Source organism: Hippoglossus stenolepis, chromosome 13, assembly GCF_022539355.2.
Source record: "Hippoglossus stenolepis isolate QCI-W04-F060 chromosome 13, HSTE1.2, whole genome shotgun sequence".
Lineage (NCBI taxonomy): Eukaryota > Metazoa > Chordata > Actinopteri > Pleuronectiformes > Pleuronectidae > Hippoglossus > Hippoglossus stenolepis.
The window spans coordinates 3267599-3294320 of NC_061495.1; the positions used below are offsets into that span (position 1 = coordinate 3267599).

The 26722-nt window shown below is 44.3% G+C and overlaps 1 protein-coding gene across 1 annotated transcript in view; it reads left to right on the forward strand.

The window, feature by feature from the left end:
• The first annotated feature begins 8436 nt into the window (after nt 1-8436).
• gli2a (GLI family zinc finger 2a) overlaps nt 8437-26722 on the forward strand; it is a 71163-nt gene continuing 52877 nt past the window's right edge. The window contains exons 1-2 of the mRNA XM_035175220.2: nt 8437-8953; nt 23870-24009. Coding sequence (XP_035031111.1) covers nt 23895-24009 — 115 coding nt within the window. The 5' untranslated portion in view covers nt 8437-8953; nt 23870-23894. The remainder of the gene's footprint in view (nt 8954-23869; nt 24010-26722) is intronic.

Genomic DNA, 26722 nt, shown 5'->3' on the forward strand with positions numbered 1-26722 from the left:
TAGAAAGTAGACGCTCACAGAACTACACTTTGATGTTCCAGATTAAACATCCATGTTTTAATGCCAAACTCCAAAGTGATGCAATCCATGGAATAAAGTACATGTATTACATTTACATACCTGTTGTGTTTGCAGGTTTTACCTCTAACCAGCTCCACCTGGACCAGCTACAGCATTAAAGTGCATTCAATATACAAGCAAACACTCTAATAGTGTATAAAATGAATAATGCTCTGACATGTGGTCATAATTCAATGTTCTCTTAGTTTTATCATGTGAAACACTTCACTGTGACATTTCACTTTGACTGGAGTAATAGCTTGAACAGTTAGTCCACTGTCTAATTCAAGAGAGTGTGTAAGTCGTTTTATGGAAGAATACAAATAAATGTCACTTTAAGTTTCTCACATATGGGAACTTCATGTATTTCTCATTCACCATGAAACAAAACAATCAAACAGAGGACAACTTGTAACTGGGAAGATTTTTAACCACTTTCCAGGCAGTTTTTAACTTCATCAAATATGACGGATGAGAATCCTCAGTTTGATTTAAACTGGGGACATAGGAACTACATGGTTAGTGTCAGTAAACCCTCAGGCCAGTAGGACTCATGATCCTTTGACATGATATAGAATAAAAAATGAACTAAGAGAAATAGTTGTTAGTTGCAGGCTGAAAAAGAAGAGACGTCACGTACACATGGAACCGAAAGAGTTACAGAAAGAAAACATCGAAAATACAGAAACATGGGCAGGAGATGAAGAGATGAGGGGCAGTTTATTCCTTTCCCCTCATCTGCCGGCCTTTTATTCTCCAAGGCCCAACCCAGCGATGTGTATCTAGATCTGGCCTGCATATTTTGGCCTGATCCCTCCCTGGGGTTCCTCAAACTGGCCCTCCGTGTTTGGGCATGAAAGAGAGCTGATAGTATTCAAAGTACCATGACAAGAGAGTGACGCACACAGTCACCGACTTTTATCTCGACATCGGCAGCTGGGAGCGCAGCTTTGACGCATGCCCGTCATCTCACGTTTCGGCCGCAGCAGTCCCAGGGCCATGAAAGGTGCTTTTATACAGTGGATCAGTGATGAGCGGGTTCCTGAGACAATGGAGCAGCACACAATAGCAGCTGTCACCTGGAGAAATGCGTCGAAGGGTCCTCAGATCGCCTCTGTGTTCAGTTTCTCGGAATCTGGCGGAAAGCATTGAAGACCGGTCAGCTGATAAGTTAATTGTGTTAATGTGGGCGAAGTGGTTGGTATAATTTCAAACAGATTGTTCCAGTCAATGAACAACAGGATGTTGTAACTTAGACCAACCAAGACGCTTTCCTGCTTCACTGTCAGGAACAGCCACCGCAGAAATCGAAATCTAAGACCGGAGCGGATGTTGCTGCGATGGCCTCAGGTGAAGACGTGTGTCTTTCTTCCCGCTGCCTCGTATCAGCACCGTAGATCACTGTGAAGATCGCTGGGAGGTCTCTCACAAACGAGGCCGGCCGTCGCCGAACCTGCTGCACTTTTTACTTCACAATGAGCGTGTTTGTCTGTTAGAAGTGTTTATCTCCATCTCTAGATATCTCAGTAATCCTGTTAAAGACGGTCCCAATAAAAGCCCCCAATCGAATTAAAAAAATTCCCTTTTGTGGTTGTTATCTGCCTGAATGTGACAAAGGGGCTCATTATACAGATGTATTACAGAGTCACGGTGAGGAGCGGCGTGGCTTCGGGACCACGTTGGTGTTTCTCTGGATACCTCCGGGCCCCAGGTTTACTGCAAGTCAGGAGATTTGTATCAATAATTAATTATGGTCTTGTTTGGTAATACAAAGCAATTAGACCATGGACAGATTATGAGAGAATGAGCCCCTGGACACAGATAACTCCCCCCCCCCCACACACACACACACTCCACCTTTATACAGCAATATACCCAGGCTGGATTTTGTCCCTTTGAGACGACTTCCACCTATTTTCAGTCGTTTTACATTTCTTTTCAGCTGCTGTCATCGATACTGTTGAGGTGCGACTGAACGTGTGTTTTCTGATGCCGTTCGACCACCTGACAAGAATCTCATCTGAATCATGCTGACATCTTTAAAGAGGATCTGGTCCCAACAGCCTGATACGGAGAAAACTTGGGGGAAACTACCATCCCATCAAACGAACACAGGTTGATTTTCTCGGCCTAAAGGCGAAATATATAAATAAATAAAACGAGCATAACCTGCCGTGTGCTTTGTACTTCAACAGGGAGCATGCACAGTGCACACAGGGTGGAGCTAATGAGTGGATCAATAGAGAGTCCGTAGCCCAGTTTAACCCAGGATCTGCTCGCAGGTCAACCCGGCCCTGAGGAGTCACACCTTTCTGAAGCAGAAACTGAGTTATTGTGTCAAATTACACAATTTGAAGTGTTTAAATCGACCTCCTAAAGGACACCGGGTCACATCTATAGCTTATGGGTGAATATATATCTGTATATAACAATGTCATTGTCTCTGAATCTTGGGACATCAGCTGTAAGTCATCCCCCTCTCTCTCTCTCTCTCTCTCTCTCTCTCTCTCTCTCTCTCTCTCTTGTGGAATGTTGTGTCTTCTCTGGAAGGAACATGTTGTTGGTTTGTACTGCAAAGACACAATGAACATATGATGTCTTTATCTGCACTAAAATCTATAGAATACCAACACAACACAGTAAAGAATCTCAATTCATGGTTTTTTTAACACGTTGTTGGGACCACTGGCAAAAATAGATCACCAGTACCTCCTGGTGTTCACCACAGGTAATGCACCTGATCAGGACTCTGAGTGAGAATCCAAAACTCTGCACACACACACACACACACACACACAATAAAAGCACATTTATTACGTCTATAAAATAAAACACAGGCTCCAGCTGTAAACCTTTCTCTAATGTGAGATTTTACCGTAACAGCAGGGGAAACTTTTTACTGGATCATTTGGAGACATCACAGAACCCCCTCACCGATTCCTCCCCTCAGAGAGACTGTGTGATTAGTGGTGCGGGTGTGTTGACGTCTGATGCTCTTCCATGTGCACTGTGTCACACAATGCCGTGACTTGGAGAGCCAGACTGCCTCGTGAGTCAGAGAAGATAGGGCACTTGTGGCTTGCCGTACTGCCAGCTCACTCAGCAGGCTGTGACGGCTGCGGTGGGGTTTTGTCTGCAGACGGCTACTGTGGTCAAGAGACTAGGCCTGGGTCAGAGCTTGTAGTGTGTTCTCATGGTCCTCAGAGGGGAGATGAAGGAAACCCAAAGAGAAAGTCACAGCAGAGACCGGCAGCCTTGTAATTGTTCCTGTAGAGGAGAGTAAAATTACAGATCGGCCTTAAATCCGAGAAATGACGTGTTCCCCACCTGCTGAACTTTCGAGGCCTCAACAATGACAACATCTTGACCACATCTCCCGGCTCAGCCAACAAAACGCCCCTGGACCGGATGTCATAGACCCAAGTCCTTTGAGGTTGACCGTGAGTCACTGGAAGGGGACAACACCCTCCCCCCCTCTCTCTGGGTCCCCTCCCACAGCTTTGAAGTGGTGGCAGATTGTGCACAAACAACGTAAACCTCCCTGCAACAAACACTGTGATTTACCACCCAGGGCGAGGAAATGGCCACTAAGACAGTTCCATTCGGTTTATAGGGCTATTCCGTAGCTGTCGTACCTCCGGACGGATGCTCCTTTGTGAAGGCCACTTTGAGAAACGCTGGTAAAGAAGATTCCTCAAAGTGGAGCCAGAACAAATGTCTGGTCAGGCACCTAATGGAGGCTTCCGAGCGCAGGACAAAGTCTGTCACAACAAAACACTCACCGCTGTGGTCAAGACACCCGGAGGCCAAATGTCCTCCAGGGGTCAGACGCTGCTCTTTCACTTTCAGCTTTACTCATGACTCCATCTTGAGAACTGCACCACATGTGGCTCACCGGACATATTATCACCGTTTTGCCACCGTGCTCCTCTGACGTTGGATCTGATTCACCCCAGTTCCAGTCAATACATTACAAATCTCTCATCACAAGATATGATTGGAAAAGCAACTACATATTTCCTGTACTTTTGTTTGTTATTAAAAAGTGCAAACGGTGCAAAGTGACGATGCTTTCAGAAGAATTTGCATGTATTTATTATTATTATTATTGATAGTAATGTTGGTGCTGCTTTAATTGCTGCGGTTAATGCTAATAACAATACTACACCTCCATATAAGTACCACTTTTTGATTATGATTATTATTGTGTGTGTGTGTGTGTGTGTGTGTGCTCTAATCACAGCAGTAAATATATGTTTACTTCAGGATCAGTTGAGAAACGCCCATTTTTAATGGAGGAGGGAAACTCTTCAAATAGTCAGTGTGTAGTTTTAATGATGAGAGAAAATGTACAGACTGAACCTTTAATGTCCATCAAACTGCAATACTATACATGACAAATAGAGGGCAGCATTTATCAAGAAATACCGTCACTGCTGCTCTTTAAAGTAACGGACTGAATGTCCTTATTTAGAGCTGAAGAGGTCGCTTGTTCAAAGTACTGATTCAATGTTCAGAGCATCGTGGTGTGTTAATAAGAAGCAGATATGATGAAGCACAATTACTGAGCTGACCTTAAAGCGTAAAAACAAACCTGTGACTATAGATTGTTTTTCTCTATAATGTGAAATCCATGGATGCTCTTTGTTTCAAATGCTCTCATGTACACATTAAACCTCCAACCTGTAATGAGAGGTTATACAAATATACATTTACGTGTGTATTGTTAAATAATATAATATAGTCATACAACAAATAGGCAGACATATAACCCACTTTTTAAGAAATCTCACTAATAACATTAGAGAGTTACATTTTTTACATTGTTTAATTTGTATTTTACATTGCTTACATCTTAAATTATTAAGAAATCAAAACTTGAAAAACTCTGTGTATTCTCATAATAATAACCATGTTATTACAGTTGTCCAATCAGCTCAGTTTTATCCAGGAGTAATCTTAAGATTGTTATACATGCTTTTAATTTCTCATGTTTAGATTAATGTAACTCATTCTACACTAGTCTGAGTCAGTGATGTGTACATTCATGGTAGTTCATCCGAAATGCAGCTTATCCTCTTTTAATCACATTCAAATACAATTTGTTTTTGAATGCATCTGATTAATAAACCGATATTTGATTATTTCAATTATTTTACATTTATTATTGGCTTCTTTTGATTAATAATTTCTCATAATTCTAATTGTTCTTTAATTGCTCTCATCATTTCATCTTGTAAAGCACTTTTTTAACTTTGTTTTGAAAAGTGTTACATAAAGTCTTGTTTTTATTATGACAACAACAATACCGACTGATATTTTTTATTGCTTTTTCCACATTTAAGATATATTTATTTTATTGTTGTTGTAAGTCTAACAGATCCACACTAAACTCTCTGGTTTTAACGTTCATCCACACACGTGTCTCCAGCCTGAACCTTTTCCCGGCTGCTGGGAGACGCAGGTGGAGGTGAAGCCGTCTGCTGCCCTGAGAAAACCCTGCGGTGCCGTCAGCGGCACAGAGGGATGGAGTGAATGGAGCTCAGTGATGAGCAGATAAGAGGACAAGGTCTCCTCTGTGCTCCAGCAGAGGGCCGCCTCCCTCACCTCACTTACCTCATTCACTCCATAAACGGATGTGACGGCAGTGATTCTGGGTCTCAGGTGGAGGGTTGGACTCTGAAAGCCTCATTTGTTGCCACAGTGAGCAGAACAAGGCTTTCTTAATATTTCATCTAATAACAAATACATTACCCCAGTTTTTATGTTGTGTTCATGTCACTTTAGTGGACACTGTGTTGCAGTATGACAAGAATATACTAGTTTTTACGTGGAAACAAATCAAGCAGCCATTATCTGAAAATATGTTTTTAATTTCATGGATGGAAAAACATTTAATCCCATGTGCACATCAACATTTTCCATCACTGAGCTATTTTTCATTCAACACTGGAACTGAAGTATAATTAATTTAGAACAAATTATTTTTATTATTGAATTATGAATAGATATAGTTTAAAAAATCTAAACAATTTACTGATAAATTAGGCACAGATTAATTTCAAATGTGCACCATATGAACATGACAAAAGGAATGTAAAATAAAATGATCACTAATCTATGTATAACCGGTATCAGATGGAAACTATGCAAAGTATTTATAAAATTATGTATCAACTGATTGTTATTGGGATGTTTAACCACAAGATCACATCAGAATTAGTTTCAGATTATCTACTAACGTGGACGATAAATTCACATAAACAGTCTGAAATCACAAGCTGCAGATGTTATCACTGAAGAATGTATGAGGTAATATGGTCAAACTATAATCTTATAATCTCCTGTGATCCTCAGCTCTTCTCCTCGCCTCTCCATCTTTATTCCTTCTCCTCCTCCTCCTCCTCCCTCTTTGATTCTCTCCCCAGCAGCTTTGCTGTCAGTACTTTGCGGTGACATTCCTCTATTATTGCAATCAGAAAAGCTCGGCCAGCTCATTAAAATTCCTGCTTGTAGGACCATAGCAGCACGGGAGAGAGGGCCAGTGAGCCTGACTCCGCCATTCACCCTCCTTTGAGGCCGTGCACAGGCCCAGAGGCACAGGGAGCTGCAGAGGCCGCTCATGTGCACAGGCCGGTGTTGAGAGTGGGCACTCAGGCATGATGCAAATGTAGAGAGAGACAATAGGTGGCAGCACAGCCGGGCCCGACAATCATTCAGCGACTCAGGGTCTTTTCATCCCCTCCACCTCTCCACCTCTTGTTGCCTCACGTCTCTGCTGTGGAGCCTCTCACCAGTCAACAAAGACTTGAAGGTTTCAGATGCTGAACTGCCTCTTGGAACGTTTTATTTGTGTACGTGGTTTTTTTTTGTATTTTGGTGAATATCGTAGTTCTGATCTTGTTATGGAGGAGTTCATAAAACACAATGTTTTGTTATGTCAATAATAACAAGCACTTAAATTCATCTTCACTCTGACCACCTACACAACGCTGCTTACATGTGAAACTATTCAATACAGTCTACACATTTTTACAATTTATACCGAACATCACAAACCTGAAATAGGTTTGTTCTTCTCTTTTCATACTTAAAGTTCAATTCTGAAAGGAGGAAGCCTTTGTCAGTTGTGCCAGTAAAATAAAATAGAAAATTAAATCAGAAGTCAGTAGGAAAAACATGAAAATTCACTTAAAGAGACATTAAAATGAGTTTTACTTTCATTACTTTGATTAAAGGACATTAACTGTTCAGTCATGAATCAGCTGTTAAAACCCTGAGGTGTTTGTTAATGACTAATATTGTGCTGTTATCATGGTGCATATCAAACCACGCTGCAAACAGCCACTCACATCCATTGACAACAAACTCAGTGCTTAGTACTTGGACAACTATACTACATTTGATAAAACACACTATCAAGCTGTGCACTGCCGGGGCTGTATAGTGTCCAGCCAAGAGAAACAGGTACAAAAACACAACTACGTAGTTACAGATACGTCTTAACTGTTCAAAACATTTAAACCGAGCCTGAGTTGCATGTTGTCGTGTGGAATTTGCACAAGTACAACACATAAGTACAAACTGGTAGACGCGTTGTTTACATTTTCTATTATATTCATTTAGCAAACAGGCCTGTAGTTACTGGTTAGACTCTGCACATTAAGATTCTAAATATAAAACATATTTATAACACTGTCAGCACATTTTGCCACTTTTACCCCAAAAATCTGAATCCATCATCTCTTGACTTTCCTTCTAAATAAGTATACTGCACACCCCAGGGTTGGTTTAGGTGAAATCCACATGATCCACATAATAAATAAAAGGTCCAGCCCAGTTGAAAAGGCCTGGATGGGAACACACAAAGCATGAATTATGAAGATTGTTGTCTCTTTCTTTTTGTTTAAATCATCAAGCCCTGACTGTAACTACAGGCTTCGGGTTTGCATTTGTTGGTGCATGTGACTTTTGGGGTTTTAGTTGCAGATCAGAGAGCGTCTTGATTACCAGTCCACCCACTCCCAAAGAAACACTGGGAGAAAAAACGCGTTAAAAGCTCTCGTTTTCTAACCGTAAAGGGAACTTCACGTAACGGTCACTGACTCCTGCAGCTGCAGTGTTTGATAACCCGCGGACACAAGCGCATTGCACGGGCGGCACATGCACAACCGTGAAGCCCGTGGAGAATCGAACAGTAAATGAAACTTTATCTGAACTTTTTTCCTGCCCTCTCCCAACTGCTGGATTGAGTTAGCCCGGCCCATCTGGTGCAGCAAATGGCCCAACTCACCAGGGAGCGAGGGGGTGAGAGAGAGGAGGAGATGGTGGAGGGAGGAGGAGGAGGAGGAGGGGGATTGAAAACAGATCGGCAGCTTGAGGATCTCAACACCACCGCATGTCTCTGCAACAACTGCCGAGTGAAGCCAAACCCGCTGCGACTCCACAAACTTTTTACTCGCGAGAAGAAGAAGAAGATTCCTCTTTTTTTGTTTTTACGCACGATGTTAGTTTGCTGAGGACGCGCGTGCAGTCGCGAGCGCACCTCCCGGGAAGAAGAAGATGGATTGTAAGAAAAAGTTAGACTCGACTTGTGCCGCGCACTGAGACTCTCTCTCTCTCTCTCTCCCTCTCTCTCTCTCTCTCTCCCGGGACACAACCAGGGGCTGGCGATGCCCTGCAAACTTTGCGTGTTTTAAAACAGAAAGTTTTTTTGTCCCCAAGTCGGTTCATGGAGTTTCGCGTTGTGCGTGTTCCGGAGCTGGTGCCAGCGGCGCAGTCGTTGTAGGCTCCGGGAATCCGACTCCAGGGCGAAGTTTTTTTTCCTCCTCGGGACAAAATAAGTGGAAGAGGAGCTGCGGCGGAGAGACGCGAGAGGACAGAGACACAGAAGGTGAGGAGGACGTTTGTGTGGTGATGTGGTGATGTTGTGAGTTTTGGGGAGAAGTTTGATTTCATTTGTTTTGTGTGTTTTCTATATGCTCACACACTCTCCTCCTCCTCCTGCTGTCTGCTGCCTTGCTCAGGGCAGCGGCAGCAGCAGATGAGGCTCCGGGCAGCATTCACATCTCATTTGCACTTTGAACTTATCTGACACAGGAATCCAAAAAATTCTTGTCCTGCAACTTGATCCATATGGGAAAGAGATGTGATCAGAAAGCTCGGCGCCAACCCCCCCTCACTCGTCTTTCAACACTTTAACACAAACTGTATTCTACTGTTTTCCTCTGAAGTCCTCAGAAAATGCAAAGTTGGTTGAAATTTCATGGTTAAATCAAAAAGATGAGGAAAAAAGATTAAAACAACTCTGCAAACCCACAAGTTCATTCCCAACATCAAGGAAAACACCTTTCTTCTATTTTCACACTTAATGAAAAACAATCACAAACACACACACACACACACACACACACACACACACACACACACACACACACACACACACACACACACACACACACACACACACACACACATCTCTCTCTCTCTTCTCACTTTTTAGAGCACTTTACTTTTTAATCTCTTAATGCTACTAAGCAAAGAACACAACCTGTGGAGTGTCAGCAGCAGCCGGGGACTCATCCCTCCCCGGTGACATGTGTACTTATTGATCAAAGATTCAAAGTTGACTGTTTGCTCTCCAGCCTGAGCAGTCAACAAACACTTGACGCCTTTGTGGGGCCCTTAACCAGATAGATTTGCTGTTGGCTCCCCTCGATCTCACAGGCGCTGCTGCTGCTAACGATTCCCCAAAACTCATGTGCAGACTCACGAGTCCCCACACAGTTGTTCTGACCCACATCCTAATTAAAAACAAACTGTTTTTGCATGTAATTCACATTTGAAAACCAAATGGATCCTTGGATGATTGTTGTTTTGTTTTTTTTGCACCTAGAAAAGTTGGAAAATCGTTGGTGTTCAAAAAAAAAGAATGAATGTTTTATAAGTTTCAAATAGCAGTAACAGTTTAATTGAGTACGAATGCATGCGTGTGTGTTTTCCTCTTCACATGATGACAAACCCAGGCAGGGCTCAGGCGATTTGCATGAGAAGAAGAAAAAAAAGGGAAAAAAGTTTTTAGTGCGTTTGCCCATTGTAAGGAATGAACAGTTAGGGCCTACGGAGAGTGAAAGGAGTGAAGAATGGATGAGCCCATTCAGCTCATTCAGCCTCAGCTCGGGGGGGGCTCCGCGGCGTTCAGAGACTCCACAGTGGCCGTGTCACTTTCATCTGCACCCCCGGCCGCTGCCCTGTGCATCGCCTCGGAGACCAGGGCCTCGTTTTTATTGATCCACTGTCGTTCTTTGCCTCGTTTCTGGAAATCTGCAGGAAATATAATGAGTCAAATACTGGAAAAGGAGTGACCGAGTGTGTGTGTGTGTGTGTGTGGTTTGGAGGGTATAGGCCAAGGAGGAGGAGAGAGGAGGTGGGAGTGTGTGTGTGTGTGTGGGGGGGTTAAAGCAAATACCGATGAAGTCTAGCGTACAGGGACAGAGAGGAGGGTGAGGTCTGAGTGACTGAGGAGGGGAGGGGGGGGGCACCCCACCCCCACCACCACCACCACCATCCCCTCCTCCTCCTCCTCCTCCCCCTCCTCCACCACAACCAACCCACTCCTGCTGAGTAAACTCAAAAGTTGGAGAAGAGGAAGAAGAAGAAAAAAGAGCGAGAACCCCGACTGGAATCTCATTTCACTGAGCGAAGACACTGCAGCGTACCAGTGGAGCCATTCAGCCGCCTGTCACCTCAGGACTGGGATGCGCTCGGTGTGGTGTGGTGTGGTGTGGTGTGGTGTGGTGTGGTGTGGTGTGGTGTGGTGGAGGCCTTGTGGGAGCCTCACTGGTTGAAAGATGTTTGCACTGGAATTTAGTGGCTGCGGATGAAGGGGAGCTGCTGCTTTTTCCCCTTAAGCAGCGTGTAAACCTCTGACCTGCTGCTGAACGTGCTGCAGTTCAGGGTCAGTGCCTCACACAGTGTTTCCACTGGACTTCTAACATTTAGCCTGAGTGTAAAGACTCGACTTCACTGTTCTTCGTGTGCTTCTGAAGTGTGGCCTATTTGGTAGGTGAGTCCTCCAGAGGCTCATCTGGACACTCTGCAGGGTTTTAGGAGGCTGGCCTGAGAAACTCCAGAGCTTCTGACTTGTACATCTGTATGATGAGAAGAAGGAATCCTAAAAAATAAAATACAATATCTGACCCCTCACTTACACATTATGTGCCGGCACCAGTGTTTAATTAATTAGCTGCTTGTTTCCCTGTGTGGAAAATACTATATCATTCTTTCTTGTGAGGCAACATCAGGCTTGACTTCGAAGAGTAAAATGTACCAAATAAAATACCTATTTTTGTATTTATATTATTAAAACAACATAGAGTATAACATAGACTTAAACTACTTTGTCGTCAGAGATATTCACCAGATCGATGTTTGATATCACTATGGGATCAGACTGACTCCAACACCTCATCTATAATATGTTTTTGATATCTAAAACTGTGGATTTCTCCTTCCGGTCAGTCAAGAGCATCTTGTGTTTTTTAGCTCTTTTTTTTTTTATGGCACAGGAAACAGGAAACTGTAACTTTCTGGAGAAGTTTTTGTGTCTTTAAGGACAAACACACACATTTAGGATGTGCAGTTTAAATGAGAACACAGTTATAGAGCAGGATGTGTGCGTTGACTTGACATTACTCTCTGTGTCCAAACTGCAAGATAAGAAAGACGTCAAATAATTTAAGACTGTAATCCATAATGAGGGCTTCAATTAACAATTATTTAGATGATTAAAAACTGGTTTAATTCATTGTTCATTGGTTTTTAAAAAGTAGTCCGACTGCATCTGTGTGAGGACTGTGAGGCCTGGCGCCCGCAGCCACGTGTTGAACGATGCCACCATCGCTTACAGTCCACACTTCAGGAGGCAGGAGAAGTGGCAGAACGAGAGAGAGAGAGAGAGAGAGAGAGACGTTCGCTTTCATTCATCTGTAGAGCCCTTCACTGGATCCTTTGCTTTTCAGACGGGGGACAGCACAGGATGGTCCCCGCCGGTCCAAACGCCTGTTGTTCCACTCCCGTCGAGGCGTCCTGCTCATTCTCCCTCAAGTGTGCGAGGTTAAATGGGCTCACATCCTATCCGGCGACAGAGAGAGAGAGTGGAGGGTGAGGTTTGCACGTTTCACCCCCCACACCCCCGCTTCTCTATCTTTACACCAGAGCAGCTACGAGTGGACACTCAAATCCCCGCACAAAACCTGAGGTCAGGGTGGATTGCAGCGCCGCCGCCAAAGGAGCACGTTCCCGTCGTCTGGCCTCCACACACTCACACGACGGTGGAGGCTGATGTGTGTTTAACAAGCCGTTTTAAGGGCTGCATGGTAAAATAACTGACAAGCTCATTACTGGCCAATTGGGCTCATCAGTCACCGGAGGCACCCCCCCCCCTCCTTCATCCAAAGCAGGGACTCAAATGTAATTGTTGTAGAAACAGGTTTTCTCAGGGAAAACTCTCTTTCCAAGTCTAATAACCCTGTTCCTCTTCCTGCGGCTCTGTTATTCTTAAACTGCAGAGGAAGAAGAAACATCAGACCACAGCCAGCTCCATTATCTCCACAAAGACAGGAAAACCTCAACACATTCACTCGTGTGTATACAGTGAACCCTGTGTGATGCATGGTGTGTCATCACGTGCGCAGTACAAAGTTCTTCCCGTCATGCTCTGGCCGAGCTCTCCTCACCCTGACTCATCGGAAACCCGGTCTCCCGAAAGCATTTCAATAGTAACATCATCATTGTCTGTCGGCCCACAACAGAGCAATGGAGGCGGCCGCCCCGCTCTTCTGTGTGTGTCCTGCCCGGGTCACGGGAGGTCACCTCCTCGTGGGAGGGGGATGGGGAGACTGATTTCATTATCTCAACACAAGATAAACTCCCCGGACAATGGAAAGTGACTGATTTGATCTTTTCATCCTTATATTTTGCAGCTTTGTTCATCATCTTTTAGGCTCGATTTTTTTACTTAAGTTACTATTGTTGTGCTTTTACATCAAATGCTGTTAAAGTGATGTTGACACTCAATGTGAAAATGAATGAGATAAAAAACTATTTTATATACGTTTTTTTGAATTACTAAACAAACCAGCACAGTAAGGTGGGAGATGAGAAAAGAGAAGCTACTACTTTACTGCATATGTAAAGAAACAGGGGGAGCTGCATGAAAGCTGATACATTTTGGGCAACTTCCATCATACGAGGCCGAAGACAACAAGTTTTAAAAATGCAAACATCTGTGGGTGCAGAGTTAGACGGAGATAAAGTTACCAGACCTGTGTCTTTGACACGAAGTTGCATCGTGGGTAATAAAACGAGGGAGATGAGTCTGGTCCTGATTCATCGATATTTGATCCTCTTTCTTTTTCAAAGTGTCTGACACTGAGGAGGTAGTACGATACTAAATTGTGTGTAAACGTGTTAGCTGTAATATCTCAGATGTGATAACTTGATCCCTTCTCTCTGATTTAGTTTTAAGATCATTGTAACTTGACCATTGTCTGGTCTGGTGACTGTTTCTAACTGCTGGTGAGGGATCGTCATTTTCACATAATCACCTAAAATTGCATGTTGTACTCAGTCGGGAGCTCTGTTGTTTTTTCGAGCACTGTTTGGTCAGAACAGGCCATTTTAAGACATCGCTGCAGATGATGTGAATGATGATATGTTGTTATTTGAGGCCCATGTGGTGTCGTGTGACGTGGCTCCTGTCTGCACCCCTCACTCCGCTCTGTGGTAAATAAACCTCCGGCCAGCTGGTGTAAAAAGATGATACGCCGTTACCACTATTATAAGTGCAAGAGGGGAAAAGATCACGATTTCCCCTCCACTGTATCATTATCACTTCCTCTCCAAACACCCAACAAGCATCTCTATGTGACTGTGGGCCATTGAGACAGACCGACACAGGCTCGCAGACAATGGTGTATTGTCTGCGATGTTTGCCCGAGGCCCTAATCTGATGCAGAGGCAGAGATTGGGGTCTATGCCGAGGCCACTGACAACAAACTCGAGCCAACATACAGAGAAAGAACGAGGAGGAGGAGTGGGATTTGTTTGTGCTGCTAACTCTGGGGTTTGTGTCGGGAAGGGGGAGGGCGAGGAGTTTGTAAGTTATGATTTACACTAGGCCCTCCCATGGCTACAGAGTCGACGCCGCCTCAAGGGCAGGGTGGTTGGACTCCTTTTTCCCTTCACGTTTCCATATGATGGGAGATATTAGACTCCAAATGGTGCTGACTCAGTGCCAGGCCACAGTCTCCGCTCAGATAGAAGCTGGAGACGCGGAGAGTCAGAGCAGAGTGAGCTTGGATATAGAGACATGTGGTTGTCTTTAGCAACCAGCTCTGTAACCTCTCCCTCCGCCCTCACAACATGCCTGTTGCTGCCATCATCTCCTCGCTCTCTCTCTGTCTCTCTCTCTCTCTCTCTCTCTCTCTCTCTCTCTCTCTCTCTCTCTCTCTCTCTCTCTCTCTCTCTCTTCTCTGGCTCCAGGCCAAGCTGAGGTTTGCTCATGTTTTGTAATCAGCTCATTAGAGAGAAAGTGGGATGAAAACCCGTGTTGGTTACGTGCAGGGCCGTCCCAGCACTCGGTTGTTTCCCATGCGAGACTTCCCAGTGTCAGGCTGCTCTCAGGGTGAACTCAGCAGTGTCAGCAGTTGGTCGTGTTGTAGAGAAGAATTCAAGGACAAGGAAAATGCTGGTGAAGACAGCAGATCTACGTACATATCAATGTGAAAGACTTCATGCTTTTTAAGCAGTAAAGTACCAATTACTGCGGCGGCTGTGGCTCAGGTGGTAGAGTGGGTTGTCCAGTTCCTAGAAGGCCTTCAGTTCGATCCCAGCTTCCCTCATCCTGAGTGCCAAAGTGTCCTTGGGCAAGATCCTGAACCCGACAGTGTGTGAGTGTGAGTGTGGTAGAGGACGTGCTGCGCTGTGCACTGTGTGAATGGGTGAATGGCAAAACTGTTCCGTAGAGCACGTTGTCATCAAGACTAGGAAAAGCTCAAAATAAAAACAGACTGTTTAAACTGAGCTGAAGCGTGGAAGTTATGATGCATCTTAAAATTGAAGTGGTTGTTTATAAGTGGTCATAATGCAGCTCTTGACTTATTTCATTTTGAGCCACATATTTATTCCTTTCTGCCCACACACAACGTACCAGAGCAGAACACACAAATAAAGGGACACGTCACGGATCTTACACACAACAGTCATGTTACTTGTCATCGGGAGTACAACTGTGAAAACAGAAACTGAGAATGCGTCCGTCTGTGGAGAGAAAATAGCCCTGTTGATATCGTGTGATTGACATTTTTAAAACAAATGGATCACTGGCTGGGCTCAAGGCGACAGGAAGTTGTCTGCCTCAAAGTCCTCGACCCTTGAGCAGGGAACAGTTTTCTCAAAGCTCATTTTCCACATTCCGGGGACATCCAGTGTATTTTAGACAGAGGGTCCTGTTAATTGCTGATAACTAACTTTTCAGTTGTTATTTACAATTGACACCACGAGATCTCACCTGGCGACATACTGTGTCAGCTGCGACTGATTGGTCACCAGAAACCCCCCCCCCCACACACACACACACACTCACACACACTCACGGCTTGAGATCCCTCCTCCCGTCATCAAAGGCCTTAGATGTGACACCGAAGTGGCAGCAGCTGGTCGTACGAGCCGGCGAAGCACAAGACAGACGCACTGACAACTATCACAACACTTCTCCTGGAGCGGTGAATTCCCCACAGCGCTGTGGAAGCTGAGCCACAGTGAGAGTAGGAGATGCCAACTTTGATTTGGCCGAACGCTAACTCTCTGGATCGCAAATCTGCCATATTTAACCTTGACCATAACTACTACGTACCCAACCGTAACTCTAACCTCAAAACGTGTTCACCTTGTACTGATTTACATCGTGAAGAATCTCCATTAGGACGACAAGTCTCCATGATGCGACCATGTAAACAGATTCAGGTCCTCACAACACGAGTAATACCTGGACCACACACACAAAGCCAGTTTGACTTAAGTAGTTGCCCAAGTTATTGACAGCTGAAGCAGTTGAGAGCGAGTGCTAACAACACATTTAAGACGAATGACCCCGGCCAAATGTTTCACAGAGGAGGCCGGCTCCACTCAGCAGTGTGCAATGTGGCTCAGGTGACAGCTGTGACATTAACACACACACACACCAGACACACACACACACTCAGCTGTTATACACCAGCAAGAAAAAACACAACACATTACATTAAGTTGTGAGTGAAGATTATCATTAAAGGTCCTGCAAGGGACTTTTCAGTTTAGTGTTTCCACTGTCACCTGTCGTAAATACCTCGGTCCAGACAGCATGTGCTTTTGTTTTGGAAGTAGTTAAAAAAAAAGACACACACACATGTAGCGAGGTCAGGACTCACACCAAGAAAACACCACAACCCTGCAGCTCTCTTTCTCGTCCATCTTGTTTTTAAGAGACCTGGAGTTTGGCGAGGAACAGACTCAGGAGCGCTGGTCTGCACGGGGTTAGCCTTTAGCTTAGCCTTTAGCCCAGTGCGTAGGCCGGCTCACTTCCCCCGCTTCTGTTTCCTCTTCCTCCGCCTTAACATAGGCTTTTCCAGTAAATCGTTGCTCTGACCTTAATCCGTCCCAACCGCAGACATTGAGAATAGTTTATAGAAAAAGCTAATTTTCTCCCTGATTGTCTCATTTGCCGTTTTAGGTCATAAAGAGGCAGCAAAAACTTTTTTAGAATAAAAAGTAGAATAAACTATTCTCCAGAATATGTTGCTTATTTCTGGTTCTGACTCAAGGGGTTGGTCAGTTGATGGTTGGTCCCGCCCTCTTGTCCAAACTGTCTAAAGACATATGGTCCCTAGACGATGAGGCTACTGACAAACTGCTTCAGCACTTCATGAATCATTTGGTCCTACAATGATGCCTCGGCCTTCCTGTTTGTTACTTGTATGTTAAAAGTCAACTCCACCTATTCTACACATCAGAGTCAAGAGGCGTGCCAGAGAGGAACAAATGCATATATCAAAAAGCGCTGTCGAAAGCCCTTTGTGGCTCCGGAGGGAGGGAGCTTTCCTGACCTCTGTAGCTGTTTCCTCATCTCTGCTTGAGACCAGAGACGTCAGCTGCTACAAGCATAAAGTGAACATCTCTGCTTCTCCCGTATCAGTTTTCTCAAAGTGTGTGCCATGAGCCCGACAATGTTTTAGGAGCGCCATGCTAAATTGGTGGACTACTCTTTAATCTGCAAGTTGATTCTGTGCCTCTCGAGTTAGCGTCTGCTCATTGACGAAGGCAAGGAAAACCCACATTGCGTCCGTGTAGATTCCTCCCCGCCGGGGACTCTGTGTAGGCTCTGAGCTCCACATCTGTTTTCTGTTGGTGGAGGGAGACGAAAAGATCAACCACAGGATATTGCCTTTACTAGCAGGAAAGGTCAGGTTCAGGGGTGGGGTAGAACTCATCCACGAGGCTTTTGTCTGCTGTTTTAGATGCCTGTTATATTACATCAGTTGTTAGCTGCTCTTCACTCTGTGTCTTCTGCAATCCGCTGGATGGTTGGGTTCTGGTCGTGGGTTTGAGTCCCGATGTGCAGCCGGCAGATTGTGAAAGTTTTAAACAGACATGAGATTCAAAAATAAATTGGGATATGGTGGAGAACATATTTCAACAAGCCCTGATTCACATGACTACATTGAAAACAGCGTCTACACGTTTGGACACATCACGCTATAGGTCTTTAGAAAACCTACACCTTGATTTGGGAAAGCAGACTATGACAACACTCTCCTCCCCGGAGACCTGAAATCTATACATGCTTTTAGTGAATGTCTCAGCCTGTGAATCAGACTAATGGTTCATGTGCCGCTGTCACAGATCTCATGGTCGGTTTCATGACCTTTCAGACCCGAGCTTCAAATCCTCACAGCGAGCGTGTTTCTCCAAAGACAAGTGATTCACCCAAAGAGAATTTGCTCTGTCCTAGTTTAAACTTGTTCGCTGCTAGAGGTCTCTGTTGCTCACTGTCACGTGCACTTCACTGTACAACAAAGACATTCCTGGACTGATATTGATGGCGTTTTGATATCTTTTGTGGTAACGCAGAGATCTTCAAATAAGACAATATCAATTTGGTAATAATGATGTTGTAAGCGAAGTGTTTTGGGGTTAGGGTTAGGGTTAGCCACCTAGCGATTAAAAATGCAATGTTTCATTTCCCTTTAGCTCAGTTTTGGTCTCCACCAGCTGCTGTTGGAAGTATCTTGTTCTTTAGCTACTAAGTCCTCTGCAGCTAGTCACTAATATTATCTGTGTGCTGCTTGATACTGGGCAGGTAGGGTACAGGTGGTCATCTGATGTTTTTGCTGACACATAAAATGTTTATTGGAGCTGGTTTATTACTTTGTCTTTCTTGTTACTGTCTTAGAAATTACTTTTAGGCACTGGAGCAGTCAGGACTAAATGTGTGTTTTCTAAGGAAGGAAGTATCAGGTGAGAGAAAAGATCTCTGGTTTGAGAAATAAAATGAAAGGTTTCTCATGAAACTGTCGCAGAGCTCAGGAGGAGGTCCGGCCTCAGTGGCTCGGGGAACGACAGCTGTATTTTGTCTGAATTATACAAGGAGCTTTCTGGATCCGAACACAGTGAAGGGACTGTACAAGTGAAGCACATGGAAAGACGAAGCCTGTGTGGACTCCTCCGCCGCCACCTTTGACACCTGTCCACCTGTAAATTACATCTGAGCGTTCCAGCATTCCTCCTCAGCGCTTCACTGTGTGGAGGGTTAAGATCAGAAGCCGTGCCTGGACTGGATGGTTTATCAAGTCTGTCCTAACGAAGGAGTTATTAGACGCAGTGAGAACTCCCCACATCCTCCTCAGTTAAGTGTTAACACAGAGTCCAATAATTAATGTGTGTGTGAGTCCACTTCTTCAAAGAATCAATTAATTACATAACTTCTCTGCATAGCGAACATAAACGTGCACACAAAACGGACTGAAATGTTGAAATAATACAATAACATGAGACAATTCTCTTTTTTGTGCACATCCATTAATTAACATGGCGTTTATCTTTTAGGTTATGATGATGATATTGTGAACTACAGATTAAATATGCTTATTCTTAAACATGACTCCTGACTGAACAGATATGACAGAGAAGAAACCTGGAGCTCAGTCGATCATGTGAGGAACAAATGTTGCTTCGCGTTAAATGGAAATACTTTCCACATATATCAAGTAGAGTGTTAGGAGCCATGGATGGAGTGAATTTTTGTAGTAAGATATTTAGATTTGTTATCGTGAACACGGTGAATGGTAACGTGGTGATAACTCTTAACATAAGCACCAGCTCACCTGTTGGAAATGCCTGGAGAGAGGGTGAGACCACTTTTCTGTTCATCGCTGTGAATATTTTACTTGAGCTTTGTTTCTTTCTTTTATTAATACAATCGTCTATTTGACATATTCCGGTAAATCAGATCCGACCTCAGCATCTCAGTGACTATTTTGTTTATTCTCTGAAGTCACTGCATTCATGTGAATACTTATTCAACCTATAGTACATGAAAAAAATAAAATATATATATAGTTAGTAACTTTCTGTCTCTCATGCAAAATCGAATCCAAATACGTTAAGTAGCTTCATTCAATCTCAGCCAATGTCAATATCCTGCCTGTGATGAAAACACCAAAAATATGTAAAACAAAGCCATATTTTGTCTTTTGATGGTTGTTATGTTAACCTGCATGCGTGTCAGCGTCAGAAACATGAGCAGGTCTGCAGGTGGCATGAAGACAAGGAGACGCTCACCTATCCACCTCTCTGTGTGTTTGCCAAGTGAGCAGAGTGTGGGACAGCAGTTGGTTAGTGTCTCATTGCATGAGTGCAAATCTTCTGTGTGAATCCTTGTGTGTGTGTGTGTGTGTGTGTGTGTGTGTGTGCCAGGAAAGGGATCCTACCAGCATACGGATTGCATCGACTGAGAGATAGGGAGGAAGAAAGTAAGAAGAGCAAAGCCTGGAAATCTTCAAGATGAGAGGGCCTCTTTTGATGTGTGTTTGCATTCCTTTCAGTGTTGGTGAAAGGGGAGCCGCTGAACGGTAGTGGAGGAGAGGAACACTTGAAACTGAGCGAGGCGCTAAGGAAAACACACACCAGGTCTCATAACAACAGTCCTGCGGTAAATTAACAGCGAAGAGATAGATCAGTTGGAAAAGAAGAACAGATGAGGATGAGAGACTGTAAATGAGCAGTGATCTGTGTTAATTTATCAAATTGAATACATTTGTATTGTACTTTTCCGGGTTAAACCTCCAGGAAGGAGTGATTCTGCATTTGGAAGCAAATGCAGAATCATCCATCGCTTTTATGATTTTAAGACTGACCTTGGCAGAAGAAAACATAACAGTGACTTTCCCCATTACCTCAGTCTGTTTCCTGTGCCTCATGTGGTTAAGTGGCATGTCTGGACGGTCCATCAGAGCCGGGGCTGGTAGAGGAAAATCAAGATGTGAAATCTCTGCTATAAACTACTGTCAGTATTTCTGTCCCCGTGCAGTAAACCTTCGAGGGAACAGAGAGGGACATTCTCCGCTGCCTGTTTTGGTCATGAATCATTAAATATGACAATTTTACAGTCCGGCCGTCTTCCTGTTGTGGGTGGACCGTGTTTGAAAATAGCACGGAAGAATTTGTTGAGTTTATTAAATACAAGACATACTTCTTGGCATGTGTGCTCACCAACAGAGCACTTCAACCTGCCGTCTCGCCTGGGAAACACACACAGACACACACACAGACACACACACAAACACACAGAGTCTTCTATAAACCTCGTCTCAAATGTTTGTAAGATAATGACATTTTTTCTCGATGGAAAAAAAAAGATCCACTTTTGTGGTTGTGTGGCAGGAAGAAGGAAGAAGAACAAAGCCGCCTCACTGTAAAACTTTCGGACACGGTTTGTCGAGCCCAGGAAGAAAGAAGCGTTGCATTGAAACTGACGGAATAAATCATTTCAAGGAGTAATCTGAGAGATTCGTTTTACTCGGCACTTCCCGGCATTCCCTTCAAACCGTGAAGTTGATCCTGTGGCATCTTTCCCCGGCCTCTCGACGGCCTGTGCAACATCCCCTCATGACATGGCTACGGGGGTAAAAGGTGCCATATCAGACACGACATAAAATGGAAAGATTTATTTGCATGATTAGAAACAAACCATTTGATTCCTTGAGAGTTCGGTAGGTGTGTTTTGTAAGTGGTGGTAATCCTGCCCCGCTCTATAAGCTTCCATGGCACCAGAGGGTGGGGTAAGGAAAGGGGTAGAAGGGGGTGGGGGGCTTATCGTTGTTCGTGCCACAGCGGACTGCCCAGCCAACCAGAAGACAGGGAAAAAGAAGCGCGCCCTTGTTGTTTGCTCGCCTTTGGCCCCTGCCATCTGTCCGCTTGGCTCCTGACACCTGTACCAGCCTGTCAGAGCCGGGCTTCCCTGTCATCGGGGGCAACGCAGGGTCCGGCCTGTAGGGAGACACCGAGCAGCGGGGCAAATGTAACAGCTCCAGAGAATTAGGGGAAGAGGTGGGTGGGGGATGGTTTAGGGTGAAATTGGGGCCACTACTTGAGAAACACAAACTTATAGCAGTTTTACTCACACATTTTTATTTATGAAGCATTCTCTTAACTGGTTTTAATTTTGAGCTTGTTGGTAAATGGCCTATGCAGGTACTTTTACCCCAAATCCATCATCAAAGTGTTGGATTGAGGTTCAGACGCAACTGCAAATAGTTGGTATGGAAACAGCCATTCATACGGAGTCAGATGTTCATCAGTCGGTGATGTTAAGGGGAGGATTCGGTTGTTTTTAAGGCGCAGGCTGCTTGAAAGGCAAACGCTGTTGCTGTGAGCAGCGATGTGTTCATGTGCACACCTCATCTGAGCCAAAAGGGTTCACTACCACAAGAAAGAGCCGCCTCTCTGGCCAAGCTCGGCGATACAGGCCCATGAAGGAGCACATTAATCACTGAGGTGATGTCAGAGTGACGGCGGCGTCCAAGACAAGACGGCTCCCTGGCCATAGCTTGAGGACTTTTTGGCACCAGAAAAAAAACGAAACAGATGCAGCTTAAACCTGTTAGTCGCCCACCTCTAATCGGCTTACACTGGCCCGGTGACAGGCGACTGGCACCTCCGAAGGGTCACAGACATGGCTGCTAGTTCCTACACCGCACTATACAGGACGACATGTTGGAACGCCGCATGAAACCAAGAACAGCAATTTACACGTTCGGCATCACTGAACAGTCATTCAGTCATTAGGCTTTAGTGGCAAGATCCTCAGCTCTCATAACTGTGTATTTTCATTTATACCTTCTCATATTCCAGTGTGTTTTCAATATGTTCATGTTATCCTCTACATTTTTTGGTTTTCATGACTCCAGAGAAAGGTGCAGATTGCTGTTTCAGCTTGTTGTTTGTTCCTTTGGACCCAAGTCAAGTCATAAACACTCTTGTTCTAAAAAAAAACCTGAGGATGCAAAATAATTTCTCCGCCCCGCTCGTGTTAAGTTTTTAACTAAGCAACTTCCCACAGCCTACAACAAACAGGCGTGAGGAGCAGAGAGGTTCATTAAACGCCTCAAGGCCTTTCGGATGCTGCAGTAAAACAATGTTGTGAGCTGACCTAACATGGAAAGATCTCCTGATTACATCCAGTTGCTCAGCCTCACCACCGTCTCAGCATTCTGTCAAAGTACACAGACATTTTCTCTGTGTCTGAAAAGATGGAACGAGGACCCCCCCCCCCAGACCACCGGACTGGGTCTCGTTTGTTCTTGGCAGAGGACGACGAGGGTCCCAGCGAGTCAAACAAGTGGCACTTCGCCAAGTTATTGAGCCGTTCACACAGAGTTTGTGGCTAAAACCTCGCTCATGTTTACTTTTTGAAACAGAGGAGTGTTGCTGCTTTGTCAAACTGAGAAACCTGTGTGTGTGTTTCGGGCCTGACATCAGTTACACTCACAGAAAACATGCACACACACACCTAGAGAGAAATTGCAGTGCAAACAGTAATACTGTTCTTAGTGTATTTAAGAAAACAATTGTATTTATTACAAAAAGTAAGTCAAAACTTTTAAAATGACCGTTTCTTGGTCAAATTTTCACCATATTTCAACAGAAACACACACACACACACACACACACACACACACACACACACACACACACACACACACACACACAGCCAACAACACATTCAGCTTGTTCGGGACGTTCCTGCTCTCATTTGTATTTTCTACAACTCCTCGTACTCGTTAAAATATTAAAATATTAAAATATTCATCTTTTTCTGCAATTTTTTGAATTTCATAGTGGCAGTCTGTGGGAGGCTTCTGTAGTGGTGAAATCAAACAGGGACCTTGTGATAGTATCCCATTGGCTTGATCCTGCCCTCTACTTTTTACCATCACGCATTTTCAGCTTGAATCTGTAAACTCAGACTATATTTTCTGCAGGAAATACATTTTCTATCATCGTGAGTAAACTTATAGGTGTTGATATTAATTGATTCAGCCATGTTTGTGATCCCTGCTACTGACAACTCTTCATTTCTCACTGTAATTCAACACCTCCTCCAATCTTACTGCTCGAAATGCAAAGTGCATGACTTAATCAACAACAACAACCCCCCCCCCCCTTCTCTTGAAACATCAGATATTCTTCAGCTTCTCTCTTGCCTCTGCAGGTCGTGACAGACGTCGAGGAGCAGCATGGAGACTTCAGCTCCAACAGCCACTGAGAAGAAGGAGTGTAAGGGTTCAGGTTTGGATGGAAGCAGCTTCTCAGAGCTGCCAAAAAAGCCCTCACCCACCACCCTGACCAGAGGTACAGCAATTTCCCAATTTACTCTCACACGCTATTTACACCATTACTATTATATTTGACATACTGTAAGGAGGACATGGGCATTTTATCAGATTTACACAGTTAAACCTGATCTAATAAAACAGCATAGCATAGCTGTGATGAACAGTTTTAGTGCTATTTAATTTTTACCCCTCACTGTGGACAAAATAATGGTGTCACCCATCCCTACAACACAACACAATATAACTGCACAACAAACTGCAGCTTACAACATAACCACAAAGTCAGAATTGAACATTATGAAGGTCTTGAAGAGAGGATGTATTAGTACAGTATGTATTACTTTTAGCTTGTTGTTCCTAATAATCTGCCACCTGAGTTTACAGTAAGTGTTACACAAAACAATTGCAATGCAAACAAGGCAATGTAGTCATTTGGAGATTGAAATGAATTGAAATGTATGTATTAATTGTATTGTTGTTATTATTAGTTGTATTAATTGGCAGTACTGTGGTACTGTGTAGTACAGCAGTCTTGTATCCTGATGCTCTCTCCAGGATCTTGTACTCTGCGGTGCAGTGAACTGGAACATTAGGGCTACTCACATAAGTTGCTGGGTGGCACATGAAAAGAGTTACACCCGGAGACGGGGGCTGCATGTTTCAGAGATGTCAAAGAATGGGTGATGAAAAAATGCTTTAATGAGGTCGAAAGACCTTGTTCTCACCTCCCGAGTGTAAATTCCATGAATTACTAAAAAGGGCTGGCGTGGCAGTGGACAACATGGTGTATCAGAGGCCTCGGATAAAGGCTGGGAGGACGGAGGGACCTTTGAAATGCTAACAAGAAGTCGTATTACATTGTGGCGGTGTCTTTGCTTAATGATGGGTTTGGTGGCCTGCCACGAGAGGAGCCATGAGCATTAATTGTTTGGGGATGCAGGGTGAGAATCTAGGACGTCTCAGTGCGTCCTCCCTGGCACCTCCACAAAGAGGCCACAAGTTTTTCAAAACAGTAAAGAAGAAAATATTGTGCTTGCCACGCCATGAATTATTCAGTCTTTTACACCATTGTGCGTGATGTAGGCTGTGAGGGCTGAATTTCTATAACCTTGCAAAACAGAGAAAAAGTAGTCTCCACCCGTCAGGGTTTATTTGTGCTTGTGAGGTCACACAGAGGGTGCAGGATGTGCAAGACTGTATCGGGGTCATAATTAAAAGATGAGAGCTCATGTTTTCATTAGTGGATGTGTGATGAAAACTCCTCATAACGAGGTTGGAGGACCTTGCTCGGGCCTCTGAGGTGCCACTGTTATAAATTACTAACGGCTGCTGGACACTGGAAACCCCCAGGAAGACACACTGGCATCATCTGATGGGCCAGTGCAGAAACACATCATTCAAGTTGGGTTACTGTTTGAAGAAGGGCCTGGTGGCCTGCCATCACAAAGCTCACTTTGTCACACAGGGGAACAGCAGAAGTAGGACATTAGTATTTCAGTAGATAGTTTTAAAGCTATGCCTTTGTTTTTAATTTGATTATTCCTTTTTATTTGAACTGGTTCTTAGAATAATGAGCATGTGCAAACAATAATGTGGGACAAGTGTGAATAAATCAAGTAGTTGGGATATATTCACGATCTTTGTACTCTTGTACTTTTGAATCACAAAGTACTCAAAACCATGCATTACTATGCTATAGTTTTCTAGGCATGAAAATAAAACACCCTGAGAACATCTTGTTCACTAATCCGTTGTGTCAGCCGGCCACAAATCTCATAACCTGTTTCATGAGAGCTCACTTTGCTTGTGTTTCATGGAGACATGCCGTGCCCTGTTGAACTCTTCTTTGTCTCCGAGTGCAAAGATATGTGGAGGCATATCCGGCTCCGAGGGGAAACAGAGCAGGTAGAAAAGCAGCCAGGGAGGCTGGCACAGGAGCACAGGTCAGGTTCAGGCCAGACGATTGGAATCTGACTTCTTTGTCACGGCCTTGTTAAAGGTTTTAAGTGGGCACCCACATTTTGTGGGACTGCCTGCGTCCGTCTCACAGCTACAGGGCATGCTTCCACAGGCTCGGCCCCTGCAACCTGACTCCCCGGCCCTCGGGATTTACGAGTCTGCTGCAGCTTGTGCCGAACCATGTCAGAGTAACATGTGTTCGGATTAGGTGCCCGCTTCCAGAACTGTAAAACATCTGATGCTTTCAAAGGAATACCTGTGATTGATGCACCTCGTTCTCCCTCTTCCACACAGTCTGAGGGTGAGGATGCTCACATGTGCTGTGTTTCCTGTGGCCTCCGCTGAGGAAGAGCGACAGTTTTAAACATAGATCTGCCAACTTGTTATTTTACGGCCCTATATACTGAGAAAGTTTGCCAAAGAGAATTTTTCCATCATCCCTCACTTTGATGTTGACTGTACGAGGCCAGTGGAGCAGGCGCGCTCTGTTATTTCTACCTAACAAGTGTGTTATGTTCATCTTTCTTCGAGTCTGGCCATAGCTTTGCGAACCCCGCCATGAATTGATGTTCTCCGGCATATAAAACACATGTCTACATATAATTATTCACAGCTTTGATGTATCCCGCATCCAGAGAAGGTTGCCACTGAGAGGCACCACAAAGAAATCTCCTAACCTTTGTCAACACTTGCTGTCTCTACATAAGAATGCAGAGTTAAATCACCCCTGCTCTAGTCTTGCAGGAGCAAATGGATCAGCTGCAAGTCGT